Source organism: Bactrocera dorsalis, chromosome 1, assembly GCF_023373825.1.
Source record: "Bactrocera dorsalis isolate Fly_Bdor chromosome 1, ASM2337382v1, whole genome shotgun sequence".
Classification (NCBI taxonomy): Eukaryota; Metazoa; Arthropoda; class Insecta; order Diptera; family Tephritidae; genus Bactrocera; species Bactrocera dorsalis.
The window spans coordinates 107793745-107816477 of NC_064303.1; the positions used below are offsets into that span (position 1 = coordinate 107793745).

Here is a 22733-nt window from a genome sequence, read left to right on the forward strand (position 1 = left end):
CACTCACTCCATCCGTCACTTTAAATTTCATTGAAAGTTTAGTAAAAAAAATTCGCAGTATAACGAAGACTAGTAAAATAGAGTGGGGAATCTCAAGAACATAAAAATATACGGAAACAGCTTTCAGTCATAATTATGATCGACAGCATATGTCTTGTGCTCTGGGTTTGGGACCCGCCACATAAAAAACAGTACCAATGAAAACTAAACGACAGCCTTGCTGTTGTTAACTCGGCTATAACCGCGTAAGCGGTGTCTACGCCAGTAAAGAAGAAGAAGCATATGTCTTAAGGTAATTTGGTGTTTAGCTTCAAGAATAGTCAAACTGAAGATTTATGTTGATAGACTGAAATGCATGTTGATCTACCGGTAACGCTTCAAAGAAAAAGCTCACTAGCGTTACAATCTGGCAACTCACAACTTTATCGTAAGGTTTGACATTTTTGATGCTATGTATACTCAGAAAGTGTTGACAAACGAGCGGTATTTGTATTTTTACAGTAACTTAAAATATTCATCTCGGCCAAAAAATCGAATTAAATCGCGAACACATTCGCGCCATAATTTTTTACAACTCTCGATGTGTATTAACTCATCAAGAGTGCATAGATGAAGCTCTATCAAGGACCAGTGTTTATCGGTGATATGGTTAATTCATTCGAGGTCGTAAATCACTCCAAGACGAATTTCGTGTAGGTCGTTAAAAAGTAATTGTAGTTGCAGAAACGATTGATGGTTTGCGGAAAGTGATATTGCAAGATCGTTTTGTGACCCATCGTGGGATTGAAACAACTATAGGCATTAGTAATACGAGCATACATCCAATATTGCATGGATATTTGAGTGCAAAAACTATTTGTTCACGATAGAGCCATTTCTCGTAAAAGACTCGTGTCGATTGTTCGGTCTATGATATAGTGATACGTGATTTACGCGTATGAGCCCGACTGTTGTTTCCAAATGTCTCGAATCCAGCAAAGTTGTTCGCTGACAAACATATTCCAATCAAATGGTTTTTTTTTTTTGAAAAAAAAAACTGGATATGTTCCAACCATACTACTAGAACCGTAGAACGGTAAATTGTAAGAGGTGCATCACCTTTTTCTTGCCAGTTGTCTTTTAGGAAATCTGGAAAACCAACCGCCGAAGACGGATAACTCTACACTGCGATTACTGTGTTAGCAAATTACATATAAAAATATATCACAGGCCTTTCTCGGCACCAGAGATTTATTTTTTATATGTTTTCAGTGTTCAGAGCCGCCTATGAGCTCATAAAGCGAGCAAAACTGGCAAAAAAAGATTTCACTTGTTCAATATCTTAACAATCTTAGTGATCGCATGAAGCATTTTTAATGAGTCCCTGAGTAGAAAATCCAACTTAATATTTCAAAAATATATATATGTATGTTATATTAAGTATTAATTATATATGTATGTATGTAAATGCAAATTTCAAAATAAAAAACTCACAAAAGATTTATGCAAAAACAACTAACAGTTCCCAGAGTTTTACGCGCGCCCAACACCTTCGTGTGCAATGTAAATAAAAACATACCATGATATACATATGTATGTAAACAAACAGTTGCGTAAAAATATGGTATTGCAAAAGTAAAAACACCAAATACGCAGAGCCACAAATTGAACGAATTAATTGCAGCAATGAAAGAAATGGAAGGCAAGGCCCCAAACGCCCACAGTGACACACAAAATTAGCAAAATATTTCTTTAATTTTTATCATTTCATACAAACACACGCACATTTTTATATATATATATATAATATACATACATACATATTTATATATAGCCACCTCTGAAAATTCTTTAAGGCCAACAATTATACTTCATTAAGCGAAATTTGAAAAATGTATAAATTTATTGCGAACAAAAAACACACGAATCTATTTTTACAACACTTTCAATGGCCGGCCACTTTGCCATACATTTTCAAAAATATGTAAATACATATTTATGCTTGTATGAGTCTACAAATATATATGTGCATATATAGACAATAAGAAATAAGAAAAATATTTATTACAAACATATCCACATAATTCAGCTTGAGGCGAAATTTATTTGTAAACGCTTGCTTCGTGTGAATATGTAATTTAGCCTACACACACGCCACACTTCGAAATGTAAAAAGAAATATGTATATTATTTACAGCATATAATATATTGCGTAGAAGAGTAATGTTTTATTAATTTATTTATTTTTTTATTATTATTTTTTTTTTTTGTTTTCATAACATTTACCCACTTTTCCTTTGAATCAGACACGCACGAGTTCGTGTCAAACAATCTTTAGATCGTTTATTTATTAGATTTAGCTCATGAAAAAATTAAAAATTAATTTTGTAATAAAAAATTCAGAAATAAGAGAAATTTTTAGCTTTAGAGGTTAAAGAATTTTTTCTTTTCGCGAAATATAAAATACGATAAGGTCTATAATTATATTCGTGTGGTTTGTCAAGCGCCATCTCTTGATTATTATTCCATTGTTCCAATATTCCGAACATGCGTTGGAACAGTGGCTTTGTGAGTCTTTCTCAATGTACATACGTATGTAATTAATTTCAAGCGTAAGCAACAGTAATTTTTTTACTCAAATACTTATGTCGAACTTTGCGCCTGAGTATTTTGTTTTACGAAGACTTCTTCTTCGTGACTTTAATATGAAGAAAACCTCAACCGAAAGTCATGGTTTTTCAGTGGAAGTGTTTGGTGAACATGCTCCAGCAGAGCGAGTAGTTTTTTCAATTTAATAGCTGAGATTTTAGCATGGAAGACAAAGAACGTCCACTAAAAAAGTTTTATGATGAACAAAAAGAGTTACTCCACCAAGACCATTGCAAAACACAAAAGCAGCTCACAAAATCTTTTGGCGTCATTGAAGCAGCCATTTCAAAACGTTTAAAAATGGAAGAAAGGACCGCTGGACCTCTCCGAGCCGTTCGATACCAAGCGAGGTTTCAGAAAAAAAGATTCCCTTTATTCAATATTTTGCTGGAGAAAATAATACAAGCTGCTCCTGTCATCAAACAAACAGTCATAGCATTCGCGACTTGGCTTACACGTTACTGTTGACAGTCATAACACTAACAACAATATTAGCCTTGAAATCGAACGCAGAATCACTCTTGCCAACGGATGCTACTTAGGACTGATTAAGCAATTGAAAAGTAAAGCCTTCTCTCGACGAAGAAAGGCCAAACTCGACAAGTCTTTTAGAAGTCCCGTCCTACTGTATGATGTCGAGGCAGGGACAATAGCATAATCTGATCAGTTGGCCTTAGGAGTGCTCGAGAGAAAGGTGTTGCGGAAGATTTATGACCTTATGGAGTCGATGGAACGATGAGCTGTACAAGATATACGGCGACATTTACATAGTTCAGCGAATCAAGACACAGCGGCTGCGATGACTAAGTCATATTGTCCGGATGGACACGAATACTCATGTGTTGAAGATAATCGATTCAGTGCCCGTCGATAGAAGCAGAGAAAGAGGAAGGTCTCCACTCTATTGTTGAGAAGACCTGCCTATACTTGGTATTTCCAATTGGCGCCAAATTGCGAAAAGAAGAAACGACTGTCGCGCTACTGTTAACTCGGTTATAACCACGTAAGTGTTGTCTACGGCAGTAAAGAAGAAAATTACCGGAAAAACAACCGGAATTTGCGACTAGATACGAGGTAATCAGTTTAGTTAACTATTCGAAAAACAGCGGTTAAGAAGTTTTGCCTCTCCCACCTTTTAGCTCAGAGACTTTGCCCCTTTTGACTATCATTTGTTGGTAAGGGCGAGGCGGAATACTCTCACTGGATTACGATTGATTCATTGTACGCCACCAAACCGGCATAGTTCTTTTGGCATGAAATCCACAAAGATTCGGAAAGACGGGAAAATGTTATAGCTTCAGATGTTCAGATATTGTTGTAAAAAAGAACCTTTCAAAACTCCAACATAATCACCCTTTTTAACACACATTTTTTAGTCATTTCCGCATTTTAATTATTGCTTCGAAAAGAATAGCATAAATTTGGATACATCTGTGCGAACATATACAAACATACACATCTAAAATGTTTATAAATATTTATTTGCTATTATTTTCGAAAAGCGCTCGATCGCTTAATTATGCTATTTTGCATACTGAAAATTTCCTAAATCAGCGTAGACATATTTATATTCACACAAATTTGAGCAATTTCGCTTTTTTTCGTCACTACTCACATGCATGTTTTTCTTAAACGCTCTCACTTTTCGTGCTTATTCTACAACACGCTGAACGAATTTCGAGAAAATCTACGTATATATATCGATGAATACGTAGGTGTCTCTTACGCATTTTTGACACCGTAACACCTACACATACGCGAGAGTGCACTAATATAGATTATAAATTTTGGTTATTTCAGCTTTACAGTGTTGGAGCGCTCCGAAAACCGCTCAACGCTCTTTGCTTTGCTATAGTCTGCAAATTAGACTTTCCTACAGGTGAGGCGGTAGGCAAGTAAATATTTATTACAAGTTCACGCTTGCCACCCTTTCGCAACCTTTCACCGGTGCCGATGTGAAAGCAACTTGCAGCTTCATCAAAAAGCCTACAAGATCTGCTAGAAAGCAATAAGATTGCTACACTCATGCTCATACAAAACTATAGAGAGACCCATGTCTCGATTCTTGAACTCGTGCGCATTTTCATTGCTCTTCTCGTTGTGTCACAAATACACACATACATACAGGGTATGTATACATATGTGTGTTTTTTCAATGTGATCGCAAACTGAAAAAAGCGCTCTGCCCGCCAGCGAGTAATACAAGTATGTGTCATAATTTAAAAATAAGCAAATACTATGCATACATACATACATACATACATACATACATACATACATACATACATACATGTATATACAGTAGTGTGATTTCATATAAACAAGTAGGAAAAAATAGTTTGCGCAGCATAGCTAAAAATTAAGCAAATATTTGTAATTCTTTCAGTTTCACTTAATATTCTTATGTATTTTCTTGTTGTTGTTTAAACTCTGTCGTTGTGTGGGCGTTTCTTCATTCAACAACTCACAAATTCTTACATTGCCTCACTTCTTTCTTCACCACTTAGCACTCACTAAAACAACAGTAGACACATGCTTCCGCGCACGCACACACACACAAACACACAATTAAATATTTTAGAAAAATACTGCAGTAAAGTGTTGTCAAATTCTACTACTCATTATTTCCAATACTCCAGTGTTGAAAACACAAAAACAGCAAACCGCTCTCACTAAGGTGATTGGGGTATGTGTGTATGTGTGTGCGTGCGTGTATATGTTTATTTATGTATTGATAAATAGTCAAGGCGGCGAAACGGCACTTAGTTGTTGATCTTGCAAATCGTGCTCAATGGCTTTTTACCGCTCCGTGTCGGAGTACAATGTGCCAACAAAAAAAAAAAAACCCTCAAAATTATTGGAGGCCAACAATCTTTCTGCTTTTTGTTGTTTTATCATTTGAATATAGCGTTTTATTTTTTACCCTGCCTTTTGAAGATTTATTTAGACAAGACGAGCGTTTTTGCTTTAATTTATTTATAAACCTTTCATGGCAACATGCCTACATACAAACGGACATATGGAAATATGTGAATGTATGAATATTTGTATTGAAAAAATATTGAAATAGTGGAAGATCAGTGATGTAGGTACAACAACCTTTAGAATTCTGCAACGTAAATGCTTAGTATAAAGTCTTTTACAAAGTTCGTTCTCACTGAAATATTTTCATCCTAAACGATGACTACTCCTCTTGAACTTAGCAACTGAACTCCATCTGATATCGCAAAGAACCAAACTAGTTTATGCGTGCCTTACCAGATTAATCTAACCTAACATAAAATTGCTAACTCATAAAACTTAAACAAATCTTTAAGCATCGTGCCTTCCTGGCTATGCATTTTGTAATAGATTCTCCAAAAAATCACATTCTAAAATTTTGACTTGACTCTGTCAGAAGGTGAAATATCAGAACATAAACCCTAATCTTTTGCTCCTATGCGATCAATGAAACTTTGTAAGAGATTAGAGCCGACATTTTCTCGACTCTGTCGTCTTTGGGATACGAAGTTGAAAATATAACAAAACTAAATTAAAAATTTTCTCTTCACTAACAATAGACTGCTCTCTAAGCAGCTCAAAATATAATTTACCCAGTTCTAAGAGGCCGGAGTCAATTATTGTCATACTTTTTTGGCATTTCCGGATTCTCGTTATACTTCTGTATGATGAAGAAGATGATGATGAGTAGTGTGGCCGATCACTTGACTTATTTATATCTCATTGCTAAAAATGAGGTAACTGCATTAAGTGTAAGATCATTTTGAAGGAGAGCCCACTTTACTAATCTTCATCTATTCTATTCACACCATATCGAACGTTTATGGTAGCTAAAGGTCAAATCACGAAAAAAGGTAACCTCGTCTGATATTGTTAATAAAATCGTTGGATTAATATACACCTCTTAGCAAGAGTTCAATGGCGGGACTATATAAAGTAAAAGGAAGATCTAATGGAAGCTTATTTCGAGATAGAGATACAAAGATATTTCAAAATTCGTTTTTTTTTATCAAACCTTAAAAACTTCCGCAAAATTTTTCGCATATTTTCGATAAAGAGCTGAGGTTAGGGTCTACATGACTTTAGTGCGCGTGAAAAGCAATCAATACTGGAAAAATAAATTTTATTACTAATAGGCACACAATTGGTCAAAATATAAGAAACGTAAATATTAAGAAACAAGAGAGCATTCAAAACTTTCATGAATTAATTCATAATCTGGACACTTGAAACCATCGAAATTTATTAAGGTAGCCAGGGCAAAAAAAAAAGGTATTTTTTGTAGAGCTGTGTAATCTAAAACCCTATTAATATGCATGTATTTGTCCCAGTCCGATGCTATTTATTCGTCTTTAATGTCGTCTCATCTAATTTGGATTTACGTAGCTTCATTTCTTCACGAAAGACTAATATATCATAGCAAATTACCAACATCAGTTATGGATACCTTTACCAATTTCTTTTTGTTGTATTTCAGCTGTCAAAAATCTGCTTGGTTTATTGTCGTTTGCAAACATTTTTTTCTCGCGTGTACTCGTATTTACCGATTTATGTGTGTAGATACGTACATATGTATATGTATTTACTGTGCATACATACATACTTGTATATACAATGCTTATGTGGGTAAATCTTGATATATTATTTTGGGTTTACCGTTTTTTTCTCCTATTAAAGGCTAGCATTGCTGTTATTTTTAACATTTATTGTTGTCCATATATTTTTTATGGAATATTTTAATTGTTGTCGCTGCATCTGCGAAATACAATATAAATGTTTGAACAATTTCGTACAACACCTTCGCCGGTCACTCAAATTCAATGAGTTTTTTGGCATGAGTTCGGTTTGTCGATGTCAAGGCCCCCACATGCATACAAACTTAAAAATGTGCGGGTGTAGAATTTAACAATTGGACAGACATATATGTAGATGTGTGTATAAATCTATATGTACAAGTATTTGTCTGTAAGTTTATATATAATAGGCCTTTATAGGTGCCTATTTAAATATCCAATTTTGTGTTGTTGCTCTTTTTGCCTTACAAAATTTTATTTCTCATTTTTCAATTATAATTGGAATTATATTTTCACAAACACAAAAACAAAAGCAAAAACATTCATCAAATTAATATTTATTGCCACGCGAAATTTGTTCTTAAATGGTCTGTATAATCTTCATAAACGTAGATGAGAAAGTAATGAATTCTCAGAAAATACAAAAGTACACGAGGTGTGGTTCCAAAACAAGCATAATGAAGTATTATTTCGTTTTTTGGTAAACAATTGTGTAGAAATCATGATTTTCAGTGATTTATGCATTTTCAGTAAAATGTTTTTTATACAAAATTTGTTTTTGATCGGTCAGTTTGTATCGGTTTGCATCGGCGATTCCGACAAATAGGCAGCTTCTTCGGAAAAAAGAGACGTGTGCAAAAATTTCAGATTGATATCTCAAAAACTGTGCGACTAGTACGCTTATATACAAGACAGACAGGCATACAAACCGACATGGCTAAATCGAGTCATGAATACATACATACATATACATTTTTATTTTATAGGGTCTCCCACGTTTCTTTCTGGTTGTCAAACACTTTTTGGAAAACTTAATATGCTGTATGCGAGATATAAAAATAGAAAGTGTCAAGAAGATTGCAGTGCTGAAACTCTATGACACTTGAAAATATCCGTTCGGTAAAGGGGTTCGAAAGAGAACATTCCAATTTTTCAATTATTTCACAAATATACTTGTAGCTGAATATAAAGTTCTGTTCTGAAGTTCTGAAACACTCCAACACGCCTTTAATGTTTTCGTTTAGTCCTACAGCGGATAAAACTAACATTCTCCCATACCCATTCTCTAACTCTTTGTGAGAATATTATAATCGAAACGAAAAGGAAAAGGAAAAAGAAAGAAAGTATTTCCTAAATAAAAAGGACAGTTGAGTTTATATCGGTTAAAATTTCTGCATATGAAGCGCCTAAACTAACTGTAAAATTTTTCCCGAAATCATGGTGCTTACACAAATAGTATAGATCGCAATTACGTAAGTATTCTCAACCGCAATACACATTTATGCACCAAAATGAAAGAAGAATTGCAAAATTACTTCTCTTTGCATATATTCCATGTTTCATACTTGCACAATAATCTATCTTTTCATGTTTTTTTATAATCATTCATTCGATGTTTCAAAATTTCGCACCCTGTTTACAACATCAACGTGCTTATTTGAAAAATAACAGAACTAACACCACAACTTAAGGCAAATCTATAACTAGTCAACAACAACAACAAATCTACCTACACACGTATTCATGTATGTATGTATGTACGCTTACACTCATACATATAAACATAAAAGATATTCCAAATTCGAAAAGCAAAAACAAAAACCAGCGCAAATCAACCAATCGCATGCAAAGCAGCAACAACAATCACACCAACGAAATAAATAAAATGTACAAAAAAAATAAGAAGAAGAAACTCAAAAATAAGCAAAAGTGCTAAAAATAAAATTTATTTAAAGAAATGAAACCATGAAAATTTTCGAAAAACCGAAAAATGAGTGGAAAACTTTGGCTAGCAAACAAAAAGCAACGAAGAAAACTTGTGGAAGAGGAAATTACTATTGGAAAGCAATATATGAAAGTCATATTCAGAGATATTAAGATACAATTTTAAGGGGAAAAAATTTTTAGGTGAAATTAAATTCAATAGAAAGGGTGAAAAAAATTGTGAAAAACAAGAAACACATGTCAACAATAGACTTTAAAGTATTAGGGATATTTTAGGAAATATGTTGGGAAATAGATTATAATTGTATATGCTAGCAAAGATGCCTAGTTTTAATTCAGAAACATTATAAAAATTTTATAGGCTTAGTTAACTTTGCTAGGTAAGAGTTCTCAGAGCTGACTACACAAATAACTTAATCGTAGATTTAGGTTCAATATTCAAGCCAATTTATAACAGCTATTAAGAAAAGTCTACGCCAGTAAAGAAGAAGAAGAATTAAGAAAAGATATATCAAGAAAAACGAGTAGTAAAAAAATCCAGTCAACGGAAACGATTCAAGATTTTTATGCGTCCAAGGACTCTCAACTAAATTAGGCAGCATTCCTCAACATTTTTTAGACATATTTTCTGTATCGAAACAAAAACTCGAAAAGAAAGCTATAGCTACGGAACCCCTTACAGATATAAAGATGCTCCCAAAACTTTAAACAAGTTTTTCTCTAAATGCCATGACGAGTCATGGACCTTTGAGTATGATCCCTGAAAAGGTCGATGAAAGGCAAGCATTTTGAGACGTCCAGAGGGGATCAAAGCAGCATGCACCTCGGTTCTCAAGGCTATTCTGGAAACTGCCTTGCTTGGAAATCTGCATCGACGCAGAAATAGCCAATTATGAAAACTTTTAAAGAATTGTAACAATTGCTTCAATATTTTTTTTAATCGGCTCAGTCCTATTACTTTCCGGACAAACCCTATAATTTCGATTTTCTAAGCCACTCTGAAGTGCACTTTTTTTTTAACTTTAGTACGTCCGGTTCCCCAAGATTCGCCAATTTATCAAAAATCAAAATTTTAGATTAATCCTACGATCATTGCATGTATTCAATATATTTTTTGACTATTCCATTTTTGATCAATTAAAGCAGTAAAATCGGACTACCGCCAGACACCTTCTTTCGGAAGTTCCCCTGGATTGCGACTACGGAATCAAAAATGAATCACCGTTTATTAAAGCGTATTAAATTCTGCTTTTTCAAAGCCTCTTAAAAAAAATTCACAAAAAAACGCATTCTTTTCCAACTTACAAGTGGTTATGACCCCTTAAAGCTTTTAAGCAATTGAAGTCATAAAAGATTTTCTAGCAAAATTGTGCTGAGATTTGTTCACCATTTTTGCCGTTAAACTGAGCGATTGCTGTTCACTGCCTAGCGATTTTCTGAAGCTTTACTGCTTTCCAACTCATTTGCTTTAGCGCTAACTTTAAAAATATTGTTTTTGTTTCTACTTATGATTGCTATAATTTTTTGTTTTTATTTCTACTTATGATTGGTTGTTTTTGTTTGTTTTAAAAATATTCCGACTCGTTGCTTTATACCTTATTTGTATATTTTTCCGTAGCACGTTCAACACCGGTAGATAATTTTCTGCAAAATCGGTTACGCTGCTGCTACTGGTTGTTACTGTTGTTGTTATTGTTGCTATTTGTGATTAATGCGTTGAGTGCAATTGCTAGAAACTTAATTGTTAATTTGTTGTTTTATTTTTAAGCTTCACTGGTTTTTAGTTGTTATTGTTGTTGGTTGTGCGTCGATGACACTTTTTGTATTTTAATTATAAATATTTTTTATAATTACTTTTTTGAAATATTATATACTATTAAGGTTATAGCTGCACGCTATTTAGCGGAAAATTAAACAAAAAATTTAAAAATAAAAAAAAAAATATTTAAAAAAAATTTAAAAAGAAAGTAAAACATTTAGTTTTTTTTATTTTTTGTTTATGATTTTAATTTAAAAAAAAAATTATACAATTAAATTAGCACTGAATTCACTTAAATAAATTATATATACATAAATTATATATACATAAGTATATGTATTAATGTATATAAAAAAATATTTATAAAATACTTTAATTAAATTGTAATATAAAAAGTCAAATATTTAGTTTTTTTTTATTTTTTGTTTATGATTTTAATTTTAAAAAAATTGTATGCACTAAAATTATATAAAAAAAAATTTAAGTTTAATTTAAAAAAAATGAAATATTTAGTTTTTTTTATAATTTTTTGTATGACTTTTTTTTAATTGTGTGCACTGTGTTCACTGAAATAAATTTCGATTTTAGAGAGTCCAAATTGACAATTTTTTTAATATTTTGAGTATGCTTAACAAATATTATTTCTTTAAAAAATAATTATTTTATATGTTTTTTTTTATTATCATAATTTCATTTTTTTTTTCACACTTCACGTTCTTCCAAATAAAATATGTACGTTATGTTTCATTTATCGTTTATTTTATTTAACTTCTTCGCTACCATTTCACTATTGTTTTACTAATTAACAAATATTGTTGATTGTCTTCTTCGCACACGCACACACACACTGTGCGTTCCTCACTAATTAACTCACTCGCTCGATTAGCGTTCGTTTCACTCACGGTTTATACAATAGCGCCAACGGACGACTGAAAATCTGACCGGAACAACTACAAGTATGTATGTAGCTAGCTAGCCAGCCAACCAACCAACCGACAGATACAAAGATAGATCAGATACTATTCGTAATTTGCTTGAGATTTTCTGATTTTGCCATTTCAGCTTTTAGCTGATGTGCGGTGCGCGCCTCTCCGCAGCCTGTGGGCTTTTTTCATTAACCTATTCTTTTTCTCATAATTACTGCTGCGTTTTTTTGTTTTTGTTTTCGAACTTTTCAGACTTTTTTCCGACCAATTTTGACCACATATGGCAGATCGTTGCGTTCAGTTTGAGCGCTCAGAGCGCATAAGCGATTGTTGTGACGATTATTTACAAAAACAAAAAGCACAAAAGCGACAAATAAATAAATCGCAGGCAAGCTCGAATGGTGAAAAGTGTTTTTTTTGTAAAAAAAAATATTTTTATATAAATTTACGCCTTTAATTATTTTTTAACACAAACTTCAGTGCTTTAATATATTTTATACAAATATTTATGAAAATACACGTCTATATTTTAAATATATTTTATAAATATTGTAATTATCATTGTTTTCACGTTAAAAACCAGCGTTAACACCGCAGACAGCTCTAATGATCAATTGATCCGCGGTGAGAACATGTTCGAGAGACCACTCAGCTGTATTTAGCTAGACACTAACAAACATGCATACATACATATATATGAGCACAACTTTATATACATATGTATATACGTATATATGTACATAAATATACATACATATACATACATATGTATAAATATTTTTTTCACACAAATGTAGTTTTAAGCACACTATGAACACAAAAGCACGATCCAAAAACAAAAACTAGAAAAATAAATACGCTCTCGCGAAAATGACGTCGAATGTCAAAAAATAAATAAATAAATAAACCACGTCCAACAAGTATTTGCCAACGTTGTATGTATGTGTGTTGGCTTGTCTGTATTTTGGGTTGGGCTAGCACGAGTAGCGGCTACTTAGAGCGGCGCGAACTTCACACGATCTTGTCGGTTCAGAACAAACCTGTTTGTGGGTTGCGCGTACGCGTCTTTAGCAAACAGCAGCTGATTCGGTACTAAGAAGAAAGCTTCGGCTTTTCTTATTTAACCATGTTTGTTCAGCTAAAGCTTGGCGAAACAGCAGAGCAATAATATTTTTAAACAAATTCAATGAAAAAATTTAGTTTTATTTATTTCTTAAATTATTATTATTTTTTTTTTGTTTTGTTTTTTATGAGGCAATGACCAAAGGTGCGTCACGCTTGTTGTTGTTGCTCCAGTTGAGATAGAATTAAGTGAGCTTTTACTTGCTTCATGTGCTATGTACTTAGGACGTATTTACATACGACTAAACTTGTGAGATTTCGAGAGAATCATATTACTTTGGGCAGCAAAGTTTCTCAGCGACTCAAGTTCCGATATGATTGAATCGTCGAAGCAAGAAATATTGCAAAACTTACACGACTAATGTCTAACGAATTTTTCAGTCTGAAACAGTCGCTAGAAAAAAGTAGTAACAAGCAGAGTACAACATATGCGCGCGCCTAAAATCACGCTACTTTCTATGGTAAAGGCCTTTATCGACTTAGTGAAACCAAAGCTTGGTTTAATACATCGATGCTATTACTTATGATATAATGGAGTTATGTTTTATATAATATTGGATTATAAGAACATATATTATTATTGTTCTAGCAATTATTTCAACCCAGTTTATGTATAAATACCATGTGGTCAAATTTGACCCGGACTGATAAAAAAAATTTATGTTTTTCAACTAACAGGGTATTATAGAAACGAACTATTTTCAATGGATTGGACCTGAAAGAAATTGCCGTTACATAAGTAAGCTTATATGTGAAAAAAAAAATTGTTTCACGAAGCCTCATTTAATGCTAGTGTTGTATGTCGTCGGTATTGATAATGAATAAGTTCTCAGAACGAATATGGAGGTTTTACTCGAATATCTCTGAAATATCTCAGTATTTCGTATTCACTTAGGAATGATTTGACTCCCGTTACATCATTAACGTCAAAGAGAAGCTATCTAATTGATATGTGGGTAACGTGAGAGGGCTGTTCCCAGAGATCTTCGCCTCAGATAGGCACCTTTAGTTTTGTGTCAAAGATCCTATACACACACTTTAGCATGGAATTGGGGATAAGTTGACTCTCGTTACATTATTTACTTAAGAGAGAAGGTGACTAATTGTTATGTGAAGCCCAACTTTATAACAACCTGCGGCGAAGAACTGTACTCAGGAGTCTTCGCCTCAAATCTGCAACCTTAATTTTGTGTCAAGGGACCAGACGTCAAGTACGACAGGTTCCTCTACGGAGACTGTATGCAGTGTTGCGTTTAAGAGACTTAAAACTATCTAAAGCTTTTTAACGGTATTTCTGATAATCGTGGCCGATAATGATGTGGACTAATTTATGATTTGTCGACCCATTGTGTTTGAAGATTACCATGAACTTTCCTGTCTACATATTTTCCATTTGCTATCGTCCAGTGTCTTTTTACTTTTTTAACAAATGTTCAACCTGTCGGGCTGATTTGATTTAGGCATGACTACCTGTATGACCGTCTGGACCGTCTTTATATACGAGGTCTAGTCCATCAGTTTTTAAGATATCGTTATGAAATTTTCTACTCGTCCTTTCCTCCCCAAGTAACTCCCTATTTGTCGGAACCACCGATATCAGATCACTATAGCAATTAGCTGTCATACTAACTGAACGATCGGTACCAACTACTTGCATGGAAAACGTTTCCATTTGACGAGATATCTTCACGAATTCTAACAAAACTCATAACCTAAAGCAATAGTACAATCTCTAAAGAAATTATTCAGATCGGACCACTATAGCAATTAGCTGACATACTAACTGAACGATCGGAATGAAGTGCTTGATTGGAATTTTGTTTAACTGTGAAGTGTATTATCGCTTCTCCGCAGCCGAAGTTAACGTTTTTCCTAGTTTTTTCTTCTTTTCGACTTTTTTTTTGTTAAAATAAAACAATTTCTTGTTCATCTGTTTTACAATATACAAACATATATTTTGATTTATTAATTGAATTATGTAGAAATATTCAACAATGAAGTGAAATCATTTGATTTACTTTTCAATAATATCCTTCTAATAAAAATTAGGTCAAATTGAAAAATATATTTCCACTTGACCAACCAGATTTGAGTACACTTCAATTTAATAAAAAATTATCATTAAAATATTTGCAAATTAAGTAAATGCTTTAGTAAGAAGTAAAGCAATCATACTGATTCATAACGTGACTTCATCATTTTCTTAATATACGTCTTATAGTCCTCGCCGGGTGTTATGCCCGACTTGTTGCCCAATCCAACGGTAGATGAACGTGCATCCGCCTAGAAAACCAAACAGAAAATAAATATATTAGGCAGTGTTTACAACACTATTATTTAGTTAAATTGTTATGCGGTCAAACACAAACCTCTATAATGCTTGTGCGTCCTTGATTTTTACGACCGAGGCCCTGTCCTTCCGACCAACCCATTTTTTGTAACAGACGATTGCCAACATTATTGGAACCTATCGGCATTGGCGGCGCTTCCGCTTGTCGTGTGGACATCGATTTCATTTCCATTTCAAAACGTTCGCGACTACGATTGGCAACCGGTGGATCACTCTCGCCATATTTCTGGCGTCTTTCTTTAGCGCGATCGCGATAATTACTGCATTGAATTGCAAAAAAATTATTAAATATAAATTAGAAATGCATAAAAATAATTAACTCAAGAAAAAATACTTACGACAAACTTGCATTGCCCATAGATTCACCTGCCGCATTGGAGCCACGTGCCAAGTTAAATTTCTGTAGATTTTCCTTATGCAAATTGGACATTTTTAGATGCTTTTGCAATATTTCCAGCGATTGAAAAGCGCGTTTACACAGCAGGCATGTGAGTTTTTGGAAGTCAACGTAATCTTTTTCACTGGCCTCAGCACCAGCGCCACTCGTGGTCCCCGCCTGACCGCCATGCTCCTCATCGGAATCGGAGGCATACGCCGTGAGCTTATTAGTGCTCGGCGTGCTTGGCATATAGTCTGTCAGTTTGGCACGTTCCTTCTTCTCTAAAATAGAGAAACCGACATCAGCATAACCACTAGATAGCGCACCAGTAGTGCTACCAGCGACTACGCCCGCAGCACGAGCTGGTGCATCGTCTGCTTTCGAAGGCAATATCGGTTGCGGCGTCGCAACTACTGTATAATCTTTTTTCTGATTCAACTGTTTGGCCCACTTTTCCATATCCTTAACTATTTTCTTTGCTACCTTCACTTTATCATGTTTATTACCAGATTCCTTCTTGTCTTTCTTCTCATCTTCATTGGCGGCAGTCGAATTACCGCCAGCATTTGCGGCACTCGCTTTGGCATCGTCTCCAATTTCACTCTTTACTACATCTTGTATTGTGGCTGCTGCCGCTGCCGGTGTGGCCAAAACATAAGTGCTTTTACGCTGATCCCAATAGAGATAAGCGCCCGTTTCACTATTGTAATAATATTGGGAATGTGCATCGTAATACAGACCCGTGGTCGGGTCATAATAATATCCAGAGGTTTCATCATATTGATACAGTGAGACATCGGGTGTGGCTGAAACGACAAAATGTGGATATCAACAAAAAGTTCAATCAACGTTTTAACTATACGAGTACTTACGATAAGTCTTGCCGTCGTTTCCCTTCGGCGTGGCGACATTTTTCAAAGCTAAACTAGCCTTCACCGCCGCCGCGGCAGCCGCAGCAGCTGCAGCTGCCTGTGTTGCTGTCGTCTCAATGCTATTCATTTTCTTTTGCTTACGTTGTATGGCCGAGAGCGCAACAGCAGCTGCTGAATTCGCTGAGGTTTCTGTTAACTGAGCAGAACTTGGCAAATTGCCGTAGTGTCCTTTATTAATCTCGCTTATGTAGTATTCTGTGTAGTACTGCAAATAATGCGCATGCTCAGCCGGTGTCGATGCATACAAGGCGGCACTGTATTCGGCCAAGCGAGGCACATCTGCCAAAGTGTATTCGCTGGCGCCGCCGGCAAGAGAACCTGAAGCAGCCATCATTTCAGCAGCTGTCATCGGGCCAATAGAGGCTGATGCTGAGCCACCTGCAGCTGCATCGCCCTTCTTGGGCACGATTTGACGATTCTCATGATCTATGCAATACGTGACGAGTACTGAAACAAGTTTTTACAAAGTAATATATTAGTTTTATTGTTATAAGGAATGATCAGTGAGAAGAAAAACAAGAAAACTCGTTAACTTCGGTTGTACCGAAGCAATAATACCTGTATCCTTCACAAAGAAAAAAGTGTTCATACAAGAAATTGAAAACAATGAATACTTACATTGACGATCATCAATTGTTAGCGGTGGATCTAGTGCCTTCAAAGCTGTATACAAATTCATCGAATCAATGAGGCTATCGAAATTCAAATAGCATATACCACGTGATGTCTGCGTTAATGTGTCGCGACTGACGAGTATTTTCGTAATTTTACTTGCCAAATCTGGCACATGCTGCTGCATCGCAGTGAGTACGGCCTCCTCTGTCGTTAACGTATCCAAATTGCGTAACATGATCTCTGCATTAGGGGGATTGAAGGATCAGTAGAATTTTTAGTTCAAAGAATTCAGAACAATTTTAATATGTTATGCGTTAATGATTTGAATATTGCTTGCAATATTGCTTAGTATCTTAGCAATAAGTTTGTATAGTTATACTTTTCGTTAAGATGTTGCTAACTTCTTCGCTACCCCCGCCGATTTTTTCACTATCCTCGCGCGATGCATTGCACTTGAAACAGACAAAACGTCCTCTGAAATTCAAAACGCCACACTGCAAATAAAAAAAAACATTTCTCAAATGCATACACAAATACATGCGTGTAAATACTGTTACATACCATGCTACAATGCCATTCCGTAGCATTTCCTTTCTGTTTAGGTGAGACACTGTATTGCAGATTGGCGCGCGGATGATCCGGCAATTGTATTGAGCCCTTGAATGCATGAAATGGGAAGAGAATGAGAGAAAAAAGAATATATTAATAACGATTGACATTTCAGGTTCCCACAGACTACACAGTCACCGATTGGTTGATTGCATTGAGTTTGCAATGTTGCAGGTTGCGCTTGATCGCATCAAAATAGAACTCGAACATTACTCAGCTAGTTCTGTTTCTCATGCATTGATATATACATATATGTATATATATGCCATTTCCATATCAATTATATAAATTTCCTAATCTCATCTCATATGTTGCATGATAATCTTTTTTCTTTGGGTTTATGTGAGATCTGGCTGAGCGATTGCATGTCTTGTCGCATAAATTTTAGGTATCAGCTGAATTGCTGCGTTGATGTTATGTTGATATTGTGTGTCTACTTCTAAGCTACCATAAACCTGAATCTGAACTTTTATTGTTTTCTAACTGTATTAATTTTTATATTTTAAATTTCGCGAACAAAAAATTATAAACGAAAAAATCTCAATTTTTTGGACACTTAGCAAAAAATAAATAAATAAATTATACATAACCAAACATTTGTATGTGTAGCAAAATATACATTTTTTAGCACACGAAAATTAGAATGTATTTTAATGCCTCTTTAGAAATTCATTCACTATTTTTTTTTTATACACTTGAAGCACTCCCTAAAATTTAAATTTCTTTGTATTAATATTTACGTTTCATTAATTAAGTATCTAACTATCTATCCTCGCCCTCACACATTTTTAAACACATTTAAAAAGTATAAACACAATGTATGCGCTTGAACGTGATCTGAAGTCGTTTGATGGGTGTGTGTAGAGGTGGTTGAGCAACAAGTGATACCTGGGTTAGCTCCATCCAACGTACAGCTTCATCAATGGTTCTAAACTCGACGAAAGCGAAACCTCGTGATGCACCTAAATTTTAGATAGAAGCAAATACAAAATATTTACGTCAAAAAATAATGTATTTTTGTTGTTGTTGAATATAGTTGGTTTTTTTTATGTGGAATTGCAACAAATATCGTTTCTTGTTGTTAAATCAATTACTACAAGCAATATAGGGTATAATTGTTTGTAGAATTGTCTTTTTATCTTTATTTTTATTGTAGCTGCTGATGGTATATTTGTAAACGTTGTAATTATATGTAGCCCAATTTGTGGCATCTATTGCATTAGCTAACTTTAACGAGTTTCTGCCGGTACTTACGTGTCATATATTTAATTTTTTTTTATTTAACACTATTTATCACTAATATCATTGGAACTAGTAATCTAAGTTTATTTTAAATTTTGCAATGTGTTAGAAACCCACCTGTTGGTCGATAGCGTATCAGTCGTATGGAAGCGGTCATGCCTTGTTGGATCAATATGCTCATTAGCTAAATTTTAAAGGAAAAAAATAAATTATATACATTATTTAAATATTACCGTTTTTATGTAACTATTGCAAATTTAATTAAGCGCTTACATCCGCTTCGGTAATGTGCGATTGTAAGCCCAAAACAATTATGGTGTTTGATGGAGTTTTGTTGTAGAAATTACTGTGAAAGCTCTCATCGCTGTCATCACTTTCACGATCATTTTCATATCGCCGGCCATAACGACTGTGACGATTGTCCCTGTAAATCAGTTAATGTTAAATAAAACGATTTATGTCTATTTGCCTATATTTTGCTTTACCTTCTATCACGATCCCTATCATAATCGCGGTCGCGCTCTCTATCGCGGTCATAATCACGTCCTTTGTCTCTGCCGCGATCGTTCCAAAATCGATCACGTTCTTCATTATAGTCATCATCATCACGACCACGATGACCACGAGCATTGTAGCTTTTATCTTCTTGATAATCATCATAAATTAAATCACGATATAAATCCTTTTCTCCACTACCACCACTTCGATGTGGTCCCATACGTTCACGTGATCTCGAGCGTGAATTACGACGTCGAAAATTTTGATCACGACTACGTTCGCTACAAATATATACATAGAACCATAACACATATATTAGAACGATTACTTATTGCTTTGAACACTTTACTATACGATATAGATATGTACATACTTTATACACTTACCGTGATCTTGAACGAGAACGGGAGCGGCTGTAACGGCGGTAGTCTCGTCGTGAGCCTCCGCCTCCGGCCATATTGCCACCATTACGATGTCGACGATTGCCTGGCGATATGCTACGTGAACCTGAGCTCAAGAATAATGCCGATATTGACATATAATTTACACATATCTTTTGTGTAATAATTAAAATATAGAATACTTACGCCTATCCATGTTCATTTTAATACTTTTCCACGCAATCCTATAGTGCGTAAATTCTTTTTTATATATTTTAAGAGTTCAATTTCTCGTTTCCTCTACTTTTCCTCCTTGTTATTTATTTAACGTTCTTTTCGGATCGGCTTTAGTATGCCGTCCCAAGATTTCGGACATAAAATGGGTATGGTCGGATAGAGGAGACTCTCCAGATTACGAATATATATGGTTAGGCCGGAAGAAGATTATAGTTTTCAGGATATTCGCGTTTAAAGTTGAAAATTTGCAATATTTTAATTACATATTTTCTATATATAAAATTAATTTTGCACTTATATTTTTCAATTTTATATACACTAACACATCACTTATTCATTTGTACACATTTATTTCATGTAATATATTGCAAAAATAGCTTTTAATATGCATTTAAATTACTGTTGAGTTATGATTATTTAAGCCTAACAAATGAATTACAAACTGTCAAATAATCAGTGTTACCTTATCGACATCATTTGTAAAAATAAATTTATAAATTTGTCAAATATCAGTGTTACCATACTAAAATATTTTACAAACTAAAACAAAAAAAATATAAAGAAACATTATACCCTAAATACAGGAAACATAATCGTTGATAAACAATAAAAAATATATAAAAAAAAGCAGCCTGAAGGCCGCCATTGTAAAAATGAGTTCTACAGGAGAAAAAAAAATGTATATGTACATCCGGTGTTGGATCGACAAGGGTAATTTTTTTGAAGCACTGCCAAAGGCCGCTTACGAAAAAAGAAGTTCAACGCGAAAATAATTTCATACACTCCGGTGTTGGTCCGACCAGGGTTATTTTTTTTGAAGCGCACGCAAAAAGGAGTTCTACGCGAAAAAAATCTGATACACCCCGGTGTTTGACCGATCAGCGTTATTTTTTTATAGGTTGTTGACTCTCGTATTTGGGGTATAATCTGTTCACTTTATTTCATTTAGTTATTGTACAAATGATGTCTTTAAGGTAACACTGATTATTTGATAGTTTGTACTTCATTTGTTATTCTTAAATAATCATAATTCAACAATAATTTGAATGTATATTAAAAGCTATTTATTATATAAAATAAATGTGTACAAATGAATTAGTGCTAGTGGATATAAAAGTGAAAAATATAAGTGCAATATTAATTTTATATATCGAAAATATGTAATTAAAATATTGCAAATTTTCAATTTTGAACGCGAATATCTCGAAAACTATAAGCTTCCTGCGGCTATACCCATATTTATCCTTGATCAGGATAATCTCCTCTATCCGACCATATCATTTTTATCCTTGAAATCCTAAGACGGTATACATACATAAATATACATACATATACATATGTATAAATATTTTTTTTTTTTCACACAAATGTAGTTTTAAGCACACTATGAACACAAAAGAACGATCCAAAAACAAAAACTAGAAAAATAAATATGCTCTCGCGAAAATGACGTCAAATGTACGAAATCATACGAATAAACATGGGAAATTTCGTGAGAATAATATTACTTTGGGCAGCAGAGTATATCAGCGACTCAAGTTCCGGTATGATTGAATCACCGAAGCAAGAAATATTGCAAAACTTACACGACTAATGTCTAACGAATCTTTCAGTCTGAAACAGTCGCTTTAGTAGAAAAAAAAGTAACAAGCCGAGTCAACATATGCGCGCGCCTAAAATCACGCTACTTTCTATGGTACAGGGCTTTATCGACTTAGTGAAACCAAAGCTTGGTTTAATACTTCGATGCTACCACTTATGATATAATGGAGTATAAAACATAATATTTGATTATAAGAACATATATTATTATTATAAATATTTCAACCCAGTTTATGTATAAATACCATGTGATCAAATTTGACCCGGACTGATAAAAAAAAATTTACGTTTTTCAACTAACAGGGTGTTCTGGAAACGAACTATTTTCAATGGATTGGACCTGAAAGAAATTGCCGTTAGATGAGTAAGTTTATATGTATGTGTAATGCTAGTTTTGTATGTCGGTATTGATAATGAATAGGTTCTCATGAAGCGAATATGGAAGTTTTACTCGAATCTCTATGAAATATCTCAGTATTTCATTTTCACTTAGAGATGATTTGACTCCCGTTACATCATTAACGTCAAGAGAAGCTATCTAATTGATATGTCGGTAACGTGAGAGGGCTGTTCCCAGAAATCTTCGCCTCAAATAGAAATTTTGTGTCAAGGGACCAGACATCAAGTACGACAGGTTCCTCTACGTAGACTGTAAGCAGTGTTGCGTTTAAGAGACTTAAAAATCTAAATCTAAATCTAAAGCTTTTTAATGGTATTTCTGATAATCGTGGCCGATAATGATGTGGATTAATTTATGATTTGTAGACTCCTGTGTTTGAAGATTACCATGAATTTTCTTGTCTACATATTTTTCATTTGCTATCCTCTAGTGTCTTTTTACTTTTTTGACAAATAATCAACCTGACGGGCTAATTTGATTTAGGCATGGCTACCTGTAGCAGGGAAGCAGAGGAAGAGGAAGACCTCCACTCCGTT

The 22733-nt window shown here is 34.2% G+C and overlaps 2 protein-coding genes across 10 annotated transcripts in view; both read right to left on the reverse strand.

Moving 5' to 3' along the window:
- LOC105222363 (dnaJ protein homolog 1) overlaps nucleotides 1-13135 on the reverse strand; it is a 66621-nt gene extending 53486 nt beyond the window's left edge. For 2 of the 9 annotated variants that reach the window (XM_011199653.4, XM_011199654.4), the window contains exons 1-2: nucleotides 11808-12134; nucleotides 10742-11041 (exon numbers count right to left, since the gene is read on the reverse strand). The gene's annotated coding sequence lies outside the window, so the exon portion shown is untranslated. Of the gene's footprint in view, nucleotides 1-10741; nucleotides 11042-11685; nucleotides 11706-11779; nucleotides 12435-12871 lie in introns of those variants that run through there. The other 7 variants (XM_029548718.2, XM_029548716.2, XM_029548719.2 and 4 more) reach the window with 7 other exon arrangements.
- A 1762-nt stretch (nucleotides 13136-14897) lies between these two features.
- On the reverse strand, nucleotides 14898-20614 carry LOC105222364 (RNA-binding protein 5-A-like). Its single transcript, XM_049462686.1, has 13 exons — nucleotides 20166-20614; nucleotides 19965-20085; nucleotides 19566-19859; nucleotides 19354-19504; nucleotides 19198-19264; nucleotides 18727-18800; nucleotides 17791-17886; nucleotides 17609-17723; nucleotides 17233-17469; nucleotides 16555-17061; nucleotides 15642-16488; nucleotides 15323-15563; nucleotides 14898-15236 (listed from the first exon to the last, which is right to left on the reverse strand). Exons 1-13 carry the CDS (start codon nucleotides 20179-20181, stop codon nucleotides 15123-15125), a joined length of 2880 nt encoding a protein of 959 aa, XP_049318643.1. The 5' UTR covers nucleotides 20182-20614; the 3' UTR covers nucleotides 14898-15122.
- Between the last annotated feature and the right edge of the window lie 2119 nt (nucleotides 20615-22733).

Coding starts and splice junctions, on each gene's coding strand:
- LOC105222364 (XM_049462686.1), bottom strand. Junction 19,265..19,353: donor CGCACATTACCGAAGCGGAT/GTAAGCGCTTAA, acceptor TTTAAAATTTAG/CTAATGAGCATATTGATCCA. Junction 18,801..19,197: donor GATACGCTATCGACCAACAG/GTGGGTTTCTAA, acceptor TCTAAAATTTAG/GTGCATCACGAGGTTTCGCT.